At 43.3% G+C, this 21,501-nt stretch overlaps 1 protein-coding gene across 1 annotated transcript in view; it reads right to left on the reverse strand.

The window, feature by feature from the left end:
* Nucleotides 1-21,501, reverse strand: part of Rgl (Ral guanine nucleotide dissociation stimulator-like) — a 150,813-nt gene that overhangs the window by 84,082 nt on the left and 45,230 nt on the right. Inside the window, exons 4-5 of the mRNA XM_050192046.3 lie at nucleotides 7,431-7,496; nucleotides 3,523-3,707 (exon numbers count right to left, since the gene is read on the reverse strand). Coding sequence (XP_050048003.1) covers nucleotides 3,523-3,707; nucleotides 7,431-7,496 — 251 coding nt within the window. The remainder of the gene's footprint in view (nucleotides 1-3,522; nucleotides 3,708-7,430; nucleotides 7,497-21,501) is intronic.

Consider the following 21,501-nt stretch of genomic DNA (forward strand, 5'->3'; position numbering starts at 1 on the left):
TCTGTCCACCAACCATACTAAAATGCAATTTGAGGGGTTCCCTCCAGACTTGTATGTAACGAATTATATGAATTGATTACTTGTAATCAATTACATTTTTTTGCAATAGTCGTGTAATTGATCAATTACTTTGTAACTAGTAACGCTGACTGTAATTCAGTTACTTTTTTCAGTAGGCAATTAGATGCGAACAGGTACTTTATTGAAGACAAGCTGTAACAGGTGCCATAGGTTTGAAGTGAATTTGGCAGGAACTACAGTAGACCACCCGCATGCGGCAGCCTCGTGGATGTACATGTTCAGACAGGAAAACCCAGCACTCAGTATTTATTTCCACATCTTAAAGGTTGGTCACGCGGCTTTTATTGTTGGCACCACATTTTTCATCTCTCGATGGTTTCACATTTCTATGCAGCATGAGTGTGATCACACCAGAGTGCTCATATCCAGTGAGCTTCTATTTTGCCTTTCCCATTGCCACTGAATAGCTGAGACATTTGTTTGCTAATTTTCCCATCCTGTGTTCGTACATTACAGCATCGACTTTTCCTCCAGCGTGCACATCGAGCCAGTTTTCAGTGTCACTACTTATGTCCTCGCAAGAAAATGAGGAGATAACCAACAAAAATTTTGAAAATCAATTGCTACTGAAGATAATGTGTCAAGGGCTGCAGAGTACGCAGTGAAGTGGCCAGGCAAGCTCATTCTATTTACTGCATTTGTGCAATGTTAATAAATGCTGGGAGGAAACAAACATAATTGATTACTTTTAAGCAACTGCTGAGTTACATTCATGGGGCCGTAATTTGTATCTGTAATCAATTCTATTTTTGAATTGTTATTGTAACTGGTTACCTTTTTTCTGTAACGTATACAAATCTGGTTTCCACTCTGAAGCTCTAGATTTTTTGAGGTGTGAATTATGCCTCTAGAGAATACATACTGAAAGAACTAAGTGTAGCAAATATGTTTCAGGAATGCAAATAGATGATTAGAGATTTCACACTATAGCAAGAGTGCTAAAACTCACAATGAATACAGTGAAGCTTCCACGCAAACAAATGAGCAAACTGGCAATGTTTTTACCCTGACATTCGCATTTAGTTGGAGAAATGACCTTTGAGGACAGCTACTACAGTTACATTGTCATAGAGCATGCTTCCAATTAGGTCTTATACTATTACAAGCCACACACCTATTTAGAATATTATTTCCCATGACTGAAGCCCCCACCGGTCTTGTATTCACATGATTTTAGCTCTGCTTTATTGACTGAGAAACCATTCAATAGCCACCTGCTGTATCCTTCTCATGAGACAGAGAAAGTCTCAAAGTAGAGTACAGCTAATTACAGATATAAAAGATCTCCAAGATAGATTATTTCTAAGACTTGCCCTATCTTTGGATATGCCCATAAGACCTATGGTGCAAACTCATGCTCGGGATTCTTTTCAAAACCACTTGACAAAGCAACATGCTTGGAGGAAAATGGCCAGTGCAGCCCCATAAGCTTATACACTCAGCTTCCATTAATTCTTCTTTGACGGGACAGATGAAATTGATTGAATTATCTGGCGAGGCAAATTGCAGAAGAGGCAGAAAAAACGCCCAAACACACCGTTGTTTCATTTGGCAGTATTTGCCAGATTCTAACATGCCCACAAATCCAACGAGCACCCTCTTTTTATGGGTTAGAAGTACAGAAATAATGAAATTAGAGCTCCTAAACAAAGCAGAAATCCAATGCACACCTGATTGAAAAAAAAAAAAAAAAATGCAGCATGCCTTCGATTCTGGCTATCAGAAATAGTTGAAACCAGGAAAGTTCTCAGGAAAGAAACTCAGGAGCAGTGCTGAGGAATAATCACCTTTATAAATTCACGGTTCATCCATTCTACACAAAAACTTTAATCAATGCCTTTTATCCTTGACGATGTGCTCGGTGCATGGGGGGAAGCTGTACCTGGTTTCTATATATTGCCTTGTTACAATAAAGACAACATTGTTAGCGCTTGTGTTGTCATTCTTTCACTTGTCCTTGTCTTACGCGCTGCTTACCGCGCCAAATATGCAGCACCAACTAGCCCAACGTTGATCCTTCATGTAAATACAGTAATCATGCCTACTGCTCTCGCTTGAAAAATGTCTTATGGCAGGCCAAAAATAGGTATTTTCAGCGGGACATGTCGTAGACATAATCACTGTCCCCTAGCACTTCCAGCCCTACCAAGACCAGCTGCAGCCATTGGGGTTATGACATAGGTCACAACATCTAGATCAGGCACGTTTGTACCGACCAGTTAAGTTCAAATTACAGTTGACTTCCATCAATTTCACACTGATGGGACTGACAGAATTTATCTAATTATCTGGTAGGTCGAATTAAACAAGATGCAGAAAATAATGCCAAAACACATCACTGATTCATTTGGCAGCATTTGCCCGACTAACAAGCCCCCGAATCAAACACGCACCAACGTCCTGCGTGTCCAAAGTAGAAAACTATGTAGAAATAAAAATAAAACTCCTAAACAAAGTAGAAATCTAACGTGCACCTGATTGTTTAGCAAGAAAAATGGGCAGAGTTCTAATATGTGCTGCACAATGGTGGCCGGTTTTCTAAATCAGCTTCGTGGCAGTGCATTCGTGTTATGCGATAAAACGTACAAATGCCTCGAAGGCAGTTTTGGTTTTGCATCCGATTGCACTATTCAGGCAATTTTTGGCTCAATTATCTTCAAAAAAGAAGGCATGCATTACAATCGCATAAATATTGTAATCAGACATTGTGGTCTATGGTTATTGTTTAAAATTCTTCCTAGCGCAAAGTGAAGATAGGCGTTTTCAACGGGAGATGATGTGTCTTCAACACATTCACTGGCCCCCAGAGCCCCGCCGAGACAGACACTGCCATGAAAGGGGTCACCATTGGGGTCGGGCGTGTGCGTGCTTATTGGCCAAGCTTGAATTATACAGCGAAATTCAATTTTAGGATCTAAATAACAAAAATTTGGGCCCACAGAAACGCATGGGCTCCAGCTGGAACATTTGGTTCAGATCGAATTAACAGGAATCAAATTAACGGAAGTCTACTGTATCTGGAGAGGGTCAATTTCAGGATTGAAATAATGAAGGTTTTGGCTCATACAAATGTATGGGAGCCAGCAGGGACCTTCGGTTGGAATCACATTGACGAAAAGATCTAATGAGCTGGAACTGAATTAATGAAAGTCTACTGTATCAGGCACAGGATATGAGTGCACATCACCATAAGTAAACCAATGCTGCTGCTATCTTGAGTTGTTGAATGGCTCTATCTTGTAATTGTGAACTAAGCACCATGTAGCCATTACTTGGCGCATAGTGGTGGTAGCTCCAGGTTCAAGGCTACAACCCATATCAATTTTTCTTGAACCATGAAGATTTGAGAAGACTACAGCTTGTGTTGTTATTGTGCAACACTTCAAAATAAGAAATCTCTATTCCTTTACCAAGGTGAGTTGCATACGATTCAAGACTTGCCTTTCTCAGGATCCCTTGCAATGAACTGCTGCAGTCGGTGCTTAGCTCTTAACTCCAGGCTAGAACCTGGTTCCAGCTGTGCCTGAGCCAGAGCAACCAGCTGGTGCAGCACTGAGAACTGTGGTGGCTCGTACAGGTCCTCCGGATACATGTCCAGCCACACCACCAGAGTCTGTACCAGTGACCTGAACAAACACAAACTTTGCTTGATCTCAGCATCATTATCGATCACTGCACATTCCTTTAAAAAAAAGTAGCAGACACCAGTCCTTCAGTTTCCTTTGCTGCTGTCCTATATGACAATGCTGTTATTAGGTGATCAATTTATCCACAGTAAAGCCTCAGCAACAAACAGCAACCTTTAAGACTTAGTAAGGAGAGGGCTCACTTGCTTCTACTCCCTCTATTTGCCTCTAGGACATATTGTGTCCCCATCTCTTGGAAGCACTAGCACTGAATCAACAGGCTGCAATAGGCAGGATGCCATGCTTGGGCTGTGCACTTGATTTCATCACGTTGATTCAGTTTTTGAGGTGCAAGTTTATGCACAATTTATGTGAACATGACTCACTGCCCAATTATGTGTCATATGAACAATACATGACCCAGTGTGCATATAATAAGCTGTATCATCATACTTCGGTGCCCACAAACACTGCTGCAATAGCGGTGCAGTACATGATTATGGCTTTTGTGAATAGCAAATTATTACTATTGTCATGTGAAATACTTCTGCACTATACAGTGGAACCTCAATTATACGACTTTCCTGGGACTGCGAAAAAGCGTCGTAAAATCTGAACATAAATTATGCCTATAAAAATACTACTACTTAGTTCACGCGACGGATTTACGAGAAACTTCAATGTAAACTACTAACATACTCTGCAGGGCTTGGAAACCCAAATTACCAAAAAAGTAAATGCGATAATTAATGCTGCAGTACAGGTACCAATCATGCTTTATTCAAACGAACCTTTACGGCATTCCACTGCCCACTGCCACGATTCCCGCCAGCCGGCGCAAACTTAAAAAAAAGGTCAGTAAGTTTCTTTTGGACCTTGTTTGATCAGTAAACCAAGAGCTTTCGCTCGAGTTGGGCAACGTCCAAAAGGAGGTCCTCTGCGGCGTCACGTGAACAGATGAAGTTCAGGATGCCATTTATGTGCCGTAGCATCTCGGTGAACATGGTAGGCACAGGCACGGCATCTGTGGCATCATCGTTGTCCTCGTCCGATGTCGCAGCAGTGTCGGCACTAGGCAAAGCCTCCTCGATGGCGTCATCTAGCGACACCTCGCTGCAGATCGCAACGTTGTCATCGGCCTCCACGTACTCGGAGAAGGTTGTGGTGAGGTTTAAACCCTCGAAATCGTCGTCGGCAATGCCTGCATCGGCCTCGAGCGGCATCAAGGTTGTTGCGTCCCCAGCAGAGAAGGCAGTCTCTCGCTTAAAGCCACAGTGCATGCATGTCATTGAGCACTGTGATCTTTTTTCCCGACTCGCTGCGCTCCATAGCCGCTAGCCGACGCTGCACTAACCGATTCCGGTACTTTTGCTTGACGCATTTAATGATGCCGGCATCCAGCAGCTGCAGCCGGCTTGTGCAGTTGGGTGGAAAAAAAAACAACCTTTATGTTCCTCAGGCTGGACATATCAGGTGGGTGGCACGGTGCGTTGTCCACGAAAAGCAATATGTTCCTCGCCTTAGCACCCATTTTGTTATCCAGCTGCTGCAAAAAATGGCTGAAGAGCGAAGACGTCATCCACGCCTTTTTGTTGAAGTTGTCGCTGCATGGCGGCGTCTTCAAGTTCTTAAAGCACCGTGGCTTTGCAAACTTTCGAACAAAGAGCACGGGCAGCCTCTCGGAACTGTCCTCGTTAGCACAGAATAGTGCCGTCACACGCTCTTTACTATGCTTGCCACCATGACAGCTGTCACCCTTAAACGCAAGGGTTTGCTCGGGCTGCATATGGTAAAAAATACCGCTCTCATCGGCGTTGAAAACGTCGCAGTGCTTGTATGCAGCAATCATCTCCGGCAGCGACTCCATCCACTCGTTCACCGTTCATCCACTCGTTCACCATGGAAGTGCTTTCTCCGCAGGAGTGGCTGTACACAATCCTGTTTCGTTTTTTAAAGCGATCCAGCCACCCGTTCGATGCCTAAAAGTTCTCGATGCCCAGACACAATGCCACAAGGTCCGCCTTTTCTTTTAGAATGGCATCGTCAACGTTGATCGCAGAGCTCCGTGCTTGATGCAGCCACTTGATGAGAACTTTTTCTAACTTCTCATGTTGCCCTTCTTTTGCCGCTTTCTGCTTGAACCCAAACTTGTTGACATTCTACAATATCACCGCTTTGTTTGCCAGGATCGTCTTAAGCGAAGATTCGGGTATCTTAAGGTGCCGGGCAATGCTAGCTTTCATGGCTCCATGCTGCTTTTCTACTTCCTCGATAATATTCAGCTAATCGCCGAGCGACAGAACTGTCTGCTTTTGGGATATGGTGCGCCGCATTGCTCCACACAACTCAAAACGTCCGCTGAACGCTGGTCGCTAGGATTACGACGAACACGTGCAATAAATCTAGGCCTCTCCACGCTACCTTGTCGGCAATCTGCTACTGGGAAACTGGAAGGAGAGAAACGCTTCCCCAACGTGACGAGAGGCGCTGCCGCCGAGAAGAGAGGGAGAAAGTGATTGTGGAGAAGAAAAAACGCTATTTCAGCACTGCGAGCGTCGCAGGCGGCTGCTGGTGGGGGAGAGAGAAATGAACGATGAGACGAGGCACGGAAGAAAGCTGCGCTGGAGCGAACCGGTCGAGCGGTGTCAAGCGCTCCGCATGCGGAGAGACGCAGCGAGGAAAGAGACCCGTGGCACTTTTTTTTCGTCCGCCGTTCCGTCCCGCGCTTCGTGAGGGTCATTGTATAACGCGGGTCAGGCGTAAAATTGCGTCAGATAACCGGGGTTTTCATTGCGTTGCTTCTATGGGGAGTTCGCGAGGACTGCGCTAATCCGTCGTAAAACCCGGGTCATTGCAAAACCGGGGGACGTATAACCGGGGTTCCACAGTATGTGTAACCATCCAAGCAGTTAGGTATAACCTATTATTTCATTGCAGCAGTAGTGGAGAGTTTCAACAAGCCCTTCTATTTGTCATGTAGTTCCCGTACGAGCAATAGTTTCAATTTGTGCCATGAGCATACGGCAGCTTAGAGCACCTGCCACAACTTGGTTTTAGCATGCGATATTCACCATTTCTGACAAAATTTCTTGGTGTGCTTTATATAGAAGGGAAGTTGCGTAGATTTCTGAAGACTAGGATCTTTTCTTGCCAAATACAGCACACAAAAACAGTGAACTAATGTCGGTTTCGTTGAACTCGTTATCCCTTGTCTGTTTTCTTTACGTGCACCCTGGGTATTTCATACCTTTCATTCATGAGCCAAAACAGCCATTCCGAGATTTGTGGCCACTTGAGGCCCTGCTCAAAGGCTGTCATAGTAATACGTAAAGCAATAAGTGACTTTACCCACCTTCACAACCTTTACCAACTTTCCCAAGTTAGCTTTATTTAGCCACCCACTGCCTGATAAAGATTAATGTGCATGTGTTAGACGCATGTCAATCAAGACATGTTTATTATGCAGCAAGATTTTGTGTGGATACTCACATCCTCTGACAGTACAAATAGGCCTTCGTGTGCTTTTTTAAACATCAAATGAATGTTTGGTATTCGTAAATATGACCACGAATTTGAATGATAAAGTTAATTTGTACTGAACTTGCCCTTAATCTTTCTGGTGCTTCATATATTTGAAGTTGCTGCAGTGAATGTTGAGCTTGCCAGCATGATTAGGCTGAAAGGTGCTTTGCACAAAAGATAAAGAAAATGGCACTTAATTACTGGTGATGTCGCTGAGATGTTGCGCTGAGGCCCTTTGCACCATCCCGGTTCCTCAGCTCCCGAAACCTGTAAACAGGCAAGTTATTACCAGAAGCAGCAAAGAGTTAACCTTAAACACAAACACCTATCACCTGAAAGTGGCTTCACACAACAACTGAGATTACAGGTTTCTTGAACAAAAGCACCTACAAGCTTCGTCAGGTTGCATAGTAGCCGGATAAATTAACACCTTTTAATGCATTAATAATTGAGTACATAAAGGTTCAGAAGTATCTATACACAACTCCTCAGATAATCTTGAGTTCTTTAAAGCAAGAACAGCCAGGTAGTGCAAGAACAAAGAACAATAAAATGAGTTAACTCAGTCTAACTTTATTGAGCAATGATAGCTATTTCTGCAAATGACAATGAAAACTGAATGGATGGATTTGGTACATAATTGAAACAAAACTCAACACAGACTAATATAATCAGAATATCTATTGCTGATACTCTAAAACAGTAAGGCACTTGCAAAATGCTGCTTAAAAGACTGATCCTCATTAATGTAACTAAGAACTAGGATAAATGCTTACAATCATTAATGTCGCTATAATCAGAATGTTGAATTAATAAAAATATGGGTTCAGACTGAGTTCATGGTGCTTTGATATCACTTCTGGCTCTTGGGAATTAAACTAAAGAAAACTAATGGTTTGCAAACTGGTGCTCAATGTTAAACCTGTTCATCACATTTCTATGCATCACAATGCCCAAAAACCAATATGGAACTCGTCGCACACTCACTATGGGCAAAGCTGAAGGCACTTTGCTAAAAATCTTAAAGACCTCTATAGTAAAACTAATTTGGATTTCATGGGACCGAAAAATACGCCCAAATTAACCAAAGGTTAAATCATCGAGGATGTCAAGAAAACAATAAACGCTTACTGCATCAACATGCTTTTATTTACTAAATGAACAAGAAAATCCTCTATTTTGTACAAAACCAATGTGGAAGCTGTAATGCTCATCATCTCCTGAATGATTAGAACTTGCAGCTGCAAACACTTTGCAACTTCCTTTGCAGGGTGGCTATGGTGTGTGTCTTCATCATAGATACGCTTTTCACTACCACGCGTATATCCCAATTATTTTTTCCAGTGAGCTCGTCGCCAACAGATCGTCCATCGCTAGGTAGCCGGTGCTCATCATCCATGACAGGTTTGCACAGAGTCACAATGAAATTACTGTCTGCCGAAATCGCTGCGGGCAAAACTACAGCCGCTATGGACATGATCATGAACCTTGCAGTTCTGTAAGGCACATGCCCGACGCACGCACAGAGTCAAAAGAAAACTTTTCTGCAGCAACTGTGGATGAAACGTTGTTTCGAAGGCACGTGGCAGATGCATGCACCAAGTCAAAATGATACTACTGTCTGTTACAACTTCTGTGGATGAAACCGGTTGCTATTGACGCAATCATGGTTGGTGACTACGCAGTTACAAAGGCATGCGACCGACCTGGTGTTATGCACTGCAGTAAACTTAAGAATAAAGGCTTTTGAGGCACAAATAGGCACAAAGCATTCCATCATTCATGTATGATTCCACTGATGACTACGACGATTCCTTTCAGTTAAATGTTAGCGCCATTTTTGCCGTTTTGCGTTGCACATTCGCAGCACTCCGTGCTCACCAAGCTCCAAGATTTGTCTGAATTATCTGATGTGCGGTCAAATACGTCCAAATTAATGAGCCTCTTGATGCATTAAATAATGCATATGCCTGCTGGGACCAGAGGAAGAGTCCGAATCATTTGATTTTCTGAATTGACGAAGTTTTATTGTGTAACAATAGCACAACTGCGAATTTTACTCTGTACATTTAGGACAATACACATTCCTTGCTGAGATTATGTTAGTGCACATGTATAGGAGGCAAGTGACTGTGCGCACATTGTGAAGCAACGTGGTGACACTAGCAACTGAGTAGCTGAGTTTGTGCAAAATTTCTCTGGCTTGATATAGACTGCATCAAATCACCATGCGCTACTGGGGTCAAGTACACATTTCACCTGGCTCTACACTCAAATAATCAGACGCCCTGGTCTGTCAGAGCACCTCTCATGCTCGCATGAAAGAGGTAATGTTTCCTCGTTCATTAAGTGCAGCTTCGTCAAACTGATAGCATGTTGCCAGCAAAGGCTGTTAACTTTCTTTGCTTCGAATATTGAGTTTATGGAGCGCTGTCTGCAGTATCCAGGGAGAACAAAACAAATAGAAATACCTATATTCTATTGCCTCCAACAATTAATACTCTCGTTTTCATAGAGCAGAAGAGATTAAAGAATATTATCTGCGGATGTAAGCAATTTTACTTTTGAATGTGAGCTGTAGTTGTTGAAGCCAACATCGCGATGGAGTAAAAAAAGAATCTGGTAGCCAGTACCAGGGACGCAGCTGCAGTGGAGTAGGTGAAACATCATGCATGCTGCAGACGGTGTATCGGCACTAGGGTATGGAGAGGACATAACAAAATGCAGAAGTTACATTTATTTACGCATTAGAAAAACAAGAACATCCCTAAATTAAGTTACAGCTAGTGGGCCTTTTACGGTGTAATTTTGCAATTGTGCTCACTCCCTATTCGTAGTGGGCCCATTAGTTCTGAAGAGGCTGCAGAGGCACTAGAATAAAAAATGACCCCCATAGTGATGGCACTCGAGACTACCCTGTGCCACTCAAACCAACCCCATTCAGAGTTGGTTGAGGCTCTTGTGCTTGCACCAATGTACTACGCTTGCGCTCCCTATGGAGACGGACGTGTTCCACTGTGGTCAAAGGGGTTGGATGTCCCTTTGTCTTGCTGCCCAAGTGTCTTCACACTATTTGTGGACTGCATATGGCAAACCCGGGGGCGCGATAAGAAAGCAAGCGTGAAGTTTCAGCAAAAAATTGCACAGTTGTAGGCCTTATAACTCCTACTGAGCACTGGCTTAAATTTAATGGATTATACCTACTATGGCTGAGCAAGCTCTCTCAAACACGACCACTTCCTCTAGGATCGACAAACGCACGGCCAAGCTGTGCCCTTGAATGCCGTGCGCAAGGCCAAATTTAGCTTTAATTGCGCCATGCATGGCGCAACAATGGAGTCATCTGTACACATGAAACATGTAATAATGTGTAATGGCTTCTTTTCGCTACACAACAATAACTAAGTAAGAGGCGTTGGTAGTACGGTAGCAAAAATATTAATGATAACGCTATAACATGTTTTCGTTACATGCAGTTGTAGCAAGCGACCCCCTCTGACCAATCTTAAAGGTGCTGCATGTCAAAATTATCTGCTACATTGCAAACAGGTTCAATATACAGTGTAATTGTATCGATATGTAGTTGGCGGGAATGAGACATAACAGTGCACTACACAGTAGCAATACATTAACCAGCAACTATAAGTTTACACCTGTTTCAAAACCGTGCCCTGAAAAGAAGGGGGGGAGGGAGAAAAACACGAAAAGTGTTGCATTGATAAATGTTACCTAAGAAAACACACACCTTTTTTTCTTTTCCTGCTTTTTGTCTGGGTGGTAAAAAGAAAGCCTGGTGATTTTGCATAACTGTGCAGTTGTGGACAGGTGATACCCAATAATCTCCGGAAACATGCACCTTGCTGCAGTGCTCTACTAATGCATTGAACTGCGGAGCTTCCCCTACTTGGACAAGTGTGTCCATACAACAATCGAGCAAATGAGAATGGCAGCCATATTTTTAAAACATGGCACATTATCCTGTAAGTTCTCTGTGCAGTCCACCATCTATGTGAATGCTGTGTTTTTTGGCTGCTTGTACACTGATGCTTCCCCATTAGCATCAGCATTTGCCAGCCCCCCCTCCCCAGACTGCACTCACTGCTGCACGCACACATTTCATTAGAAACTTGTGTACAGTGGGTTGTCATTGCACACCTTCTGCACACAGCCTCTCCTGTTATGCTACTCTTGGCTGCACATGTAGTGCATGATTGTGCCAAGTACCTCAATGAACCAATGTGACAACTTTAGTTGGTTGCTTTCATTTCAGCAAGTCATGCACGCTCAGACTGGATTAGCTGGAGGAGACTAGGAAAATGTGATCTGTATGGTCTAATTACATGTTAAAAGTGTGCAGTACACTGCTATTATGCACTATTGCCACATGTGCTGCAAAACATATGCAAATATATTTATCACAATAGTGTTGATGGTAATCGGTCATACAGGCATATGCATGAAGCCTCTTTAACCAGTCTATGCTATGGTTGACCTTGCACTGAACCTAGGAACACTGATTTGCTGGTCCCTGCACTTCCTGTAAATGCGGATAGTTTTGAGGCACAGTGCAGTGTCATCCACAAGAGTTGAGATGACACATGTATACAATGACAAATGAACATGGTACTACAGTCAAACTCAGATATATGAAATTATTGTCTATATCAAGCAACTGTAACATGCCCTTGGAAATTGCACATAAAAGTATAGCACTGCACTATGCATTTATTGAACCACCATTCACTGCCACATTCGATACCTATACCAAATGCTACACTGCATTGCACCCTTGAAAGTGCACTTCTAGTGAGACAGCGATCACTTCTCGTGTCACTGGAAAGATTCATGCCGACGGAACAGTATTCTTTTGGCAGATGCTGTTGAATGACATTGAATCTGAAGGGCAGGAGAAAAAACGAGCAAAGTGCATCTCTTATAATGTGAATGGCTTGCGCAGCAAGCGTGTTACTTGTGCTCCATTATAGAGATTTGCTCTAGTAAGCTTAACCACAACAGAGCCATTTATTGCAGTGGAGCATACATGTACTAGTACCTGGAGGTGCTTCTGGTCTTCCGATCAGGAACAGCTGCAGGATTGCCATGCTGCTTTATACGAACACCAAATGCCTCCCGATCTGATGAGTGTTCTATAAGAAAGCGTGGACGGCCCTCAATCTTTTCGCTGAGTGGCTCCAGGCATAAGATGCCAAACTGGAGATGTCTGCACCGCCGGGTTAGTCTTGTAGTTTTCTTATAGTTTCCGTGAACGGCATTTTAGGCTTCCTTGAGCAGCCACAACAAATCCGACCCCAACCCCCACTTGGACAAATTTTTATATTAATTTGCATTTAACAAAACCACCGCACGCCCCTTCCACACTTCACGAAAAGACTATCACTGTAGTGGTGCGAGACTCGTACTGTGCCATTCATAGCCACACAGTCTGCGGTGAAAATGTTTCATTCGTGCTCGCATGAATACAACAGTGGGAATGAACTTGGGTGTTCTGCAGGTTGAAACCCACTTTCAGATCCAACAGCGTCTGCATGGTTGACTCGTTGTTGACGTATGATAATCAGCCATTTAACGTGTGTACTGTAAAGGACATGCGGCCGGGTATGCTCACACGCTATTCGCAGTACAATTGCGCTGATGACGGCATGGTGCATATAGGCTGGTTTGCTTCAGCGCTGCATCCATTTCTACATTATCCTGAATAAAAATGCGCAACAAGTACTACGGTGCACCACATCGCAGCTGGCCGGGCAACATTGGCTTTTAGGGTTAGCATTGTAATCAGTTTATCCAGGAAGTTTTGCAGTGCGAGTGATTTGCGACATTCTTTTTTTAAAAAAAGAAAAAGCAAAAAGTAAACTTTTGAGGATTCAATGCAGCCTTGAAGTAACAAATTGGTTAATCACCACTTATCCCGATCTCGGGAGTCTGTCCAGAATGTGCAGAGTTTCCGGATAAGCTTCTCAAAGGCATTTTATATTGCAAATTATTGATGCAGTATATCGGACTATTTTATGATCCACTTAGAGTTTGATATATCCAGGATTGACTATACATGCATTAAATAGTAGGCATACAACAAGCTACTACTACCAATACATTAGGCTATAAGGAGAATGGTCAGGGATTTGTAGCAACTACAATTTAGCTGTTGTGGAACGAAGCACAAAAAGGCAGCTTCCAAGCGATTCATGGTCACACTCGCAAATTGGCTCTTTGAATTGCTTCTCACTGTTATTGACATGGTACTTATGTTTTTTCTTTACTAAGGAACTTTTTTGTAATGCTGAAGAGTGAGGGAGCACATGCAGACCACCAGGTCTATACTCGAAATAATAAATTGCGTGGATTGTCCAATATGCATGCACTGGAGGAATAAAAAAAGCAAGTGCACCGCTCAAGTTGCGCACACAAAATGAGGAATCACTGCTTGCCAAATGCAGCAATATGTGCAGTTAGCATGCATGCTAACCATGCAAGTTACTTTCAAAATTGTTTTTTCTAATATACAGTATTTTGAAAGTTATTCCTGGACGTTTTTAGCTCACAGTATCCTAGCTGCGGGGGGACATGCAATTTGGAACACATGCTCTGGCAGTGTCCTTCGTTACGACAGGATAAGGGCATGACTGAACAGAAGTTGAACTCTGCCATCAAGAGCTCGGAATATCATTGTCAGCTTTGGGCTGTCCAGAGAGCCTACAATGTGACAGTTAGGTTATGCCAAACTATCCCCAAGTGGGAGCAGCCAGCGGTGTTGCTTTTCAGGATCCTTTTCATAAAATTCTTCGTATTCGTATCCGTACTCTATTCTAAACTTGAAAAAGGGGGGCACCAGCTAACACACAAGGATGCGCACACAACAAAAAGTCATTAGACATGGACAGGCCATATCTAACGACTTTTTATTGTATACGCGTCACTGTGTATAGGGTGGTAACCCCCTTTTTCAAGTTCACCGTGCACGAACTGGTCCAAGAGTTTGCGCTAATGTACTCTATTCTAATCTTTTATTTACACCGAGTAGTGCCAACCTAGTCTACTGAATGGCAACATGGCATGCTGGGACAAGAATGAAGAAAACACAAGTACACAAATGCACAGACATTTAACAAGGGGAAATATATTCATGTCTACATGATGCACACAATAGCTAGAACACTAGAACAATTGCTGGTGACCAAAACAATGTGTAAAAAGGAGCTGTAGGCATAAATGAGAAAACTCGAAAGTCTCTTACATCTAAACAAAAATGTGTGCATGGCGTCAACCAATCGGCACATCTCTATCCCTGGCACAATCGAGGCTATGGTGCAGCAATTTTCAACTGATACAAAACACAAGCACATCTAGACAAGCACAGGAGGAAAACTTGCTGAAAAGCACCACCTAAGGCATAGCACAATGTTGAATGACCACACTGCAAATCAAGATCCAAGAGCGAATTCAACAGGTGCTCTATAATTGCATATTCAATTTTTCTTTGCAACTAGCACAGCAAACATTAATACAGAATCAGCGAGAGCTAGTAGTGCCACAGAAAAAATAACATCGCACATTATAAGGCCATTTTGCAGCAAGATACTTAAGTGCAGAGCCTTACACCATTAGCAGACGACAGAAGCAATGACCCCAACACTACAGCACTCCTGCCGGTGAAGGAATGAAACATGAACAGAGTCGTAGTCAGCTCATTCTACAGACAGCAGAGCCGTTGAGACACCTGCCTATTCTTTCACCATGGTGACCGCACAAAAGGTTCTAAACTTGAAGTGAAAAATGTAGAGTGTATTTTAAACTAATAGTAGATGGCTAAATCAACAGCAAGGTTCCCAATGCCCACCTTAAGTCTCGCTCCAATTCTGGCGAAGCTGGAAAAAAGGCGCTTCACAGAGACCACATTGAAGTCAAGAACAATGCATGCTAGTTTGATGTATAAACAACATGATGGTTTAGTGTCTTGCCCAGAAGCTCAGCAGGAAATTAGTCTGCCTTAAGTTTGTGCACAAGAAGTCAGAGCTTCATGTGTGCTTAAAGGGAAGCTGAAGTGCTAAAAGTGAGTGAGCAGCGAGTTATATTTATTCACTCTCTGAATATGAAATGTGCTGTTTTAACAGGCTATACATTAATGCAAGTTACTTTTATTTTGCAACAACTAGCAGCAGCAGCCATGGCCACGAAATGGATAATGGGCTCCGACTGGCAAGCCGTGTCAGAACATCAACTAGGGTATTGCCAAGGTGCCCGATTTGAACATAGTGCTGAACCACCTGTGCGGTGACCAGTGCAATCCAGAATGTGACATTTTGTTGTTATAGTGAGGTTTCTGTTTCTTTCGGAGCTTGTCGTTACTGCGTCCGTGCTTAAATTGGTAAATCGTGCTCAATTTCTGTTGCTCAGAATCATTAAGCAGCCTCAAATGGCACAACTCAACCCTCAATGTCTGTGCCGCTGAGGGCAGCAATGAAATAAGAGAAGTACTGTACAATAACAGTTGGGAAGTGGCTTTGGCTAGTGCTGTGCAGTCAACCTGTGCAGTTGCCAGAGAATGGAAATTTGATGCATGCCTACACAGCGCTTTTGTCTATCTATACTACAGCGTGCCTACCAACTCCACGCTGCTTAAAATACTACACGAGATGCCAGAAAATACTACAATTGCATATAGAAAAACTAAAATACCATTTTATTGCTCATAAACTTTTGCTTAGGTGAAATGCATGACAAACACGTCACAATAGCCCGAGAACATCTTCTGAAAGAGCTCTCCGGCGTTATCAGCAGCCATGAATGGCACATTGTGTGCAACAATGAACGCAGCAAGAGGTATTCAGCTCGAGTAATATCGAGATCCACTGGTAGGCTGCAGAACCCTCCAAGATTCTCGTTTGAGTACACTATTTTCACCAAGTCCTTGAGTTTTTCTGTACCAATGCAGATGCAATAGAACGTCCCGGCGACCAGCATGTGAAATGTTGACATCGAACAGCGCAAACTACAGAATTCCTACCTTTTGCCTTTGTGCGACTTTTTGATGAATGTAAAATCGGCCAGAATAGCAGGGGATAAATGCTTGAAAGTACTTCTTCCTCGACATTGCTTAAGCTGTTTGTATGGGATCATGTTCCACAGCTCTGGCGGAAACGCACAAGATACAGGAATGATAAGGCTAGCAAATGGTGAGCACCTATGTTTCCAAAAATGATCGTTGGTTTTGGATACAAGCCAACAAATTCAGCGTTGCCAACACAGCACTGGAAATAGGCAAGATGCCATAGTTACAGTGACTACATAAACCAATGCTTTGCGAGTTTTGAACACAGAACATGGAGAATCGTAAAAATACAGGAATCTATCATTATCATTATCGTCATCATCATCATCAGCAGCAGCAGCAGCCTATTTTATGTCTACAGCAGAATGAAGGCCTCTCCCTGCCATCTCCAATTACCCTTGTCCTTTGCCAACCGATTCCAACTTGCGCCTGCAAATTTCCTAATTTCATCACCCCACCTAATTTTCTGCCGTCCCCCACTGCACTTCCCTTCTCTTTTCACCCACTAACTCTAATGGTCCACCGGTTATCTAACCTACGCATTACATGGCCTGCCGAGCTCCACGTTTTTCTCTTAATGTCAATTAGAATATCAGCCATCTCCTTTTGCTCTTCTGATCCACACTGCTCTCTTCCCATCTCTTAATGTTACACCTACCATTCTTCATTCCATTGCTCTTTGTACCGTCCTTAACTTGTTCTCAACCTTCTTTGTCAGTCTCGAAGTTCCTGCCCCATATGTTAGCAACGGTAAAATACACTGATTGTACACCTTTCTTTTCAATGATAATGGTAGGCTTCAAGTCAGAATCTGATAATGTCTGCCGTATGGACTCCAACCCATTCTTATTCTGTAAATTTCCTTCTCATGATCAGGATCCCCTGTGAGTAATTGACCTAGGTAAACATACTCCTTCACAGACTCTAGAGGCTGACGGGCGACCCTGAACTCTTGTTCCCTTGCTTGGCTATTGATCATCATCCTTGTCTTCTGCATATTAAACTTCAACCCTACTCTTACACTCTCTCTGTCAAGGTCCTCGATCATTTGTTGTAACTCGTCCCCAGTGTTGCTGAACAGGACAATTTCATCTGCAAATCGAAGGTTGCCGAGATATTCGCCGTTGATCCTCACTCCTAAGCCTTCCCAGTTTAACAGCTTGAATACTTCTTCCAAGCATGCACTTAATAGCACTGGAGACATTGTGTCTCCTTGCCTTAACCCTTTTCTGATAGGTATTTTTCTACTTTTCTTGTGGAGAACCAAGGTAGCGGTGGAATCTTTGTAGATATTTTCGAAGATATTCAAGTATATCTCCTATACTCCTTGATTACACAATGCCTCTATGATTGCTGGTATCTCTAAGGAATCAAATGCCTTTTCATAATTTATGAAAGCCATATAGAGAGGTTGATTGTACTCTGCAGATTTATCAATTACCTGATTGATGACATGGATGCAATCCATTGTAGAGCATCCCTTCCTGATGCCAGCCTGTTCCCTTGGTTGACTAAAGTCCAATGTTGCCCTTATTCTATTGGAAATTATCTTGGTGAATATTCTATATAATGCTGGAAGTAAGCTAACGGGCCTATAATTTTTCAATTCTTTAACGTCTCCCTTTTTGTGGATTAGTATAATGTTGGCATTTTTCCAGTTCTCTGGGACCCTTGAAATCGTGAGACATTTTAGATGAGGGCTACCAGTTTTTCAAGCATTATGTCACCTCCATCTTTGATTAAATCTACCATTCCATCTTCTCCTGCCGCTTTTCCCCATTTCATGTCTTGCAAGGCCCTTCTAACTTCATCGCTAGTTATAGAAGGAGCCTCTGTAACCTGTTCATTACTACTTTGAATGAAGTATCGTGGCTGCTCTAGGTACTGTACAGGTCAGTATAGAATTCTTCCGCTGCTTTTACTATACAGCAAAAGCTTTTTAATTAAAAACTCATTGATTCGAAATTTCGGATAATTTGAAGTAGCCGCCGTGGTCTGTCCAATGTAGTGAAAGCAATATGTAACGCATCCTGCTCATTCAAACTGAAATCCGCACCGCCACTGATAGTTCAAACTCTGCGCCATCATGGATGGGGAGAGTGCTAGTGTGCGGTAGCACGTTGGCGACGGTGGTATCGCCGCGCAGCTTTGCTCTTTCCATCTGTGGCCCTTTGTATAGGCCTGACTGGAGATAATCATTTGCGCCTGGCCAGGCATGACCAATGTCTTTGTTGCAGGTCAGTTCTCTCCTTCTTTCAAGACCTTCAAGATAAAAACGTGGACACGGCACCGCATGTTTTTTTTTTTTTTTCCCCGTTGCATCTTGGAGGCTATGCCCTTTCTCTGCAAGGTATTCTACTGTGAAGCAGCACCAAGTAATGTCTGAAACATGGCGGCCGTGACGTTTATCGGCACTCGCAGTGTCAAAAATCCTTTGAGATTCGGGGCTATTACTCAAAGGAAAGCATCGCTTAGATAAATGTTTGGACGCCACCTATACGTATAGTAGACCTCGGCCGTGTGCAGCCGGTTGTGGTGCATTTCGCGAGTGCATTTTTGAGCGCAGCTCTTGTTCCTGCGGCGAACGTCAGTGGAACAAAGGTGCGTTTATACTCAGATGTTTTCGGTGCGCATTGCTTGCGGTCAGTATTGCTACGCTGCTTGCGTTGCACTAGCCGAAATGCCATTCCCGCTAGACTTCGACGGGCCCACCGTCAACTACTCTCTTCAGAGCACGTGCAGAACGATCTCTAACCCGCGCACCGCTTTGAAACATGCCTGTGTACATCGACAAAGCGGCGTGGACACTTTTTCATTGCCATGAATTGTGCGTTGGCGCAGTCGGTGCGACAAATGCGCAGATAGAGCAAGAGCCATCATGACGTCAGGCCCATCGGACCACATTGGCTGCGTCCGGTTACGTTGCCTGCACCAATGCTTTGAACGATAGATGTTCTCGCCAACGTGACGTAGTGTGTCAGGCTACGTCGCACCACATACACGCCTTAACCGAGTGATATATTCTTCGACTTTCATTAGTTCGAATTTTGTATAATTCGAATTAACAAGCTTTTACTGTATCTTCGACATTGTTTATGCTATTACCCTGCTGATCTATCAGTGCATACATCTTGGCTTGTCCTGTGCGAAGTTTCCTTCTCACTGATTTCATGCTGCGTCCATTTTTTACTGCTTCCTCAGTTTTTCTCAAGTTATAATTTAAGGTATCCCTCATTTTCTCCTTGTTGATCAGTTTTGACAACTCCGCGAATTCTATCTGACCTCTTGAGTTGGACACTTTCATTCTTTGTCGTTTCTTTATTAGGTCCTTTGTAACTTGGGCGAGCTTACCTACTGGTTGCCTTGGTGCCTTACCTCCCACTTCAATTGTTGCTTCCGAAGCCAGCCTAGTTACCGTTTCATTCATTAGCCTCTATGCTATCTTCATCTCTCGGTTCTAAGGATGCATATTTGTTTGCAAGTACAAGCCTGAATTGGTCTGGTTTTACCCTTATGCATCTAGGTTGGCCTGTTTGTTCCTGACCAATTTTGCTCTTTCTCTCTTCAAATTGAGGTGAATCCTAGCCCTCACTAACCTATGATCACTGCTAAATTACCCTTCCTATCACTTCTATATCATGCACTATGCTGGGATCAGCAGAAAGTATGAAGTCAATTTCATTTCTTGTTTCACCATTAGGGCTTTTCCAGGTCCACTTTCTGTTCCAACGCTTCCTGAAGAAGGTGTTCATTATTCATAGCTTATTCTTTTTTGTGAATTCTACCAGAATCTCTCCGCTAACGTTCCTAGAACCGACGCCGTAGTTGCCAATTTCTTGCTCACCAGCCTACTTTTTCACCACTTTTGCATTGAAGCCGCCTATTACTACAGTATATACTGAGTTTACAATTTGCTCATAGCTAATTCGACATCTTCATAAAACTGTGCTATTTCTTCATCATCGTGACTCGAGGTTGGAGTGTAGGCTTGCAATAGCTTTATTCTATAGCTCCTATTTACCGTATTTACTCACATAATGATCACACTTTTTTGTCAAAAAAATTGACATTGACATTGACAATTGACAAAAAAAAAATTTTTTTTTCATCCCGCGTTTGCTGCAAGATGACAACAGGTCAACAAGCAGGCAGCTGCTAGGGTGGCTAGAATTGGGAGGTGTGAGGACCGTGGCGCCGCCGCCATTACCTAGGCAGGCCCCGCTGCGCGTTTCTCCCACTGGGGGAAAATTCGGCGGTTCCGTCGGGGGCGTCGTGAGCTTGGCAGTCTCGTAGGCCACGGCGCAGTGCAAAGTAGCTCTCGTGGTCTGTGTAGTGCAGCTGTATTTTTCTCGCGTTTCCTAAGTTTTTCTTCAAAGTAGGTGGTGTGAGCAGCTGTCGCTATCCCTTGAAACGCTGTGAAGAATGCCGTCAACGGGAAAGAAAAAAAATGCAAAGGTTGTGTTTTGTGCCAGGTTGCGACACTGGCTACAAGTCGTGCGGACAAAGAGTGTCTCTCTTCTGCGTGCCTGCCTGCAAAGGTCAAATGGAAAAGTGGGCACGCGCCATGCCAAGTGCCGACAAGCCACTACAAAAGAATTCTGCGGTTTGCAAAAGGCATTTCGACACGAGGTATGTTTGTACATGTTTAAGCATTTAAAACAAGTTGAGGCTTGCACGTGTTAACAAATTGAGGGGTTTAACGACCCCATGTGATGCACGGGCTATGGGGATAGCTGTAGTCGAGAGCTCCATATTAATATAGACGATCGGAAGTTCTTTAACATGTACTGACATCATACACCACATAGATGCATTTTGTGTTTGGCCTCCATCGAAACGTGCCTGGACGTGCGTTTATCTTCAGTTGTAGTAGCAACTGCACTGTTTTGTCAGTGGTTGTAAATCCGGGGATTTTCCTGTAAAAGAGGCTAAGCTTACTTTTTATTATATTTTTGCAGGTTTATCATAAGACACTTCATGCACGTCGTGAGCGGAAAGGAAGTTTTATTACCACGCAATGTTCCTGCCCTGAAAGACTGTGCTTTTCACAGTTTTTCCAAATCTTCTCACGTACATGACAAGGATGCTGCCGAAAGAGAGGAAAAGAAGAGTGGGACAATGCTCTTCCGTGCCAGTGAAAAAGGGCTGCAGAGACATTGACAATTTGGCATGCAAATCGGTTCAGCTCACTCCAAATGACGA

Source organism: Dermacentor andersoni, chromosome 1 (genome assembly GCF_023375885.2).
Source record: "Dermacentor andersoni chromosome 1, qqDerAnde1_hic_scaffold, whole genome shotgun sequence".
In the NCBI taxonomy this organism is placed as follows: Eukaryota; Metazoa; Arthropoda; class Arachnida; order Ixodida; family Ixodidae; genus Dermacentor; species Dermacentor andersoni.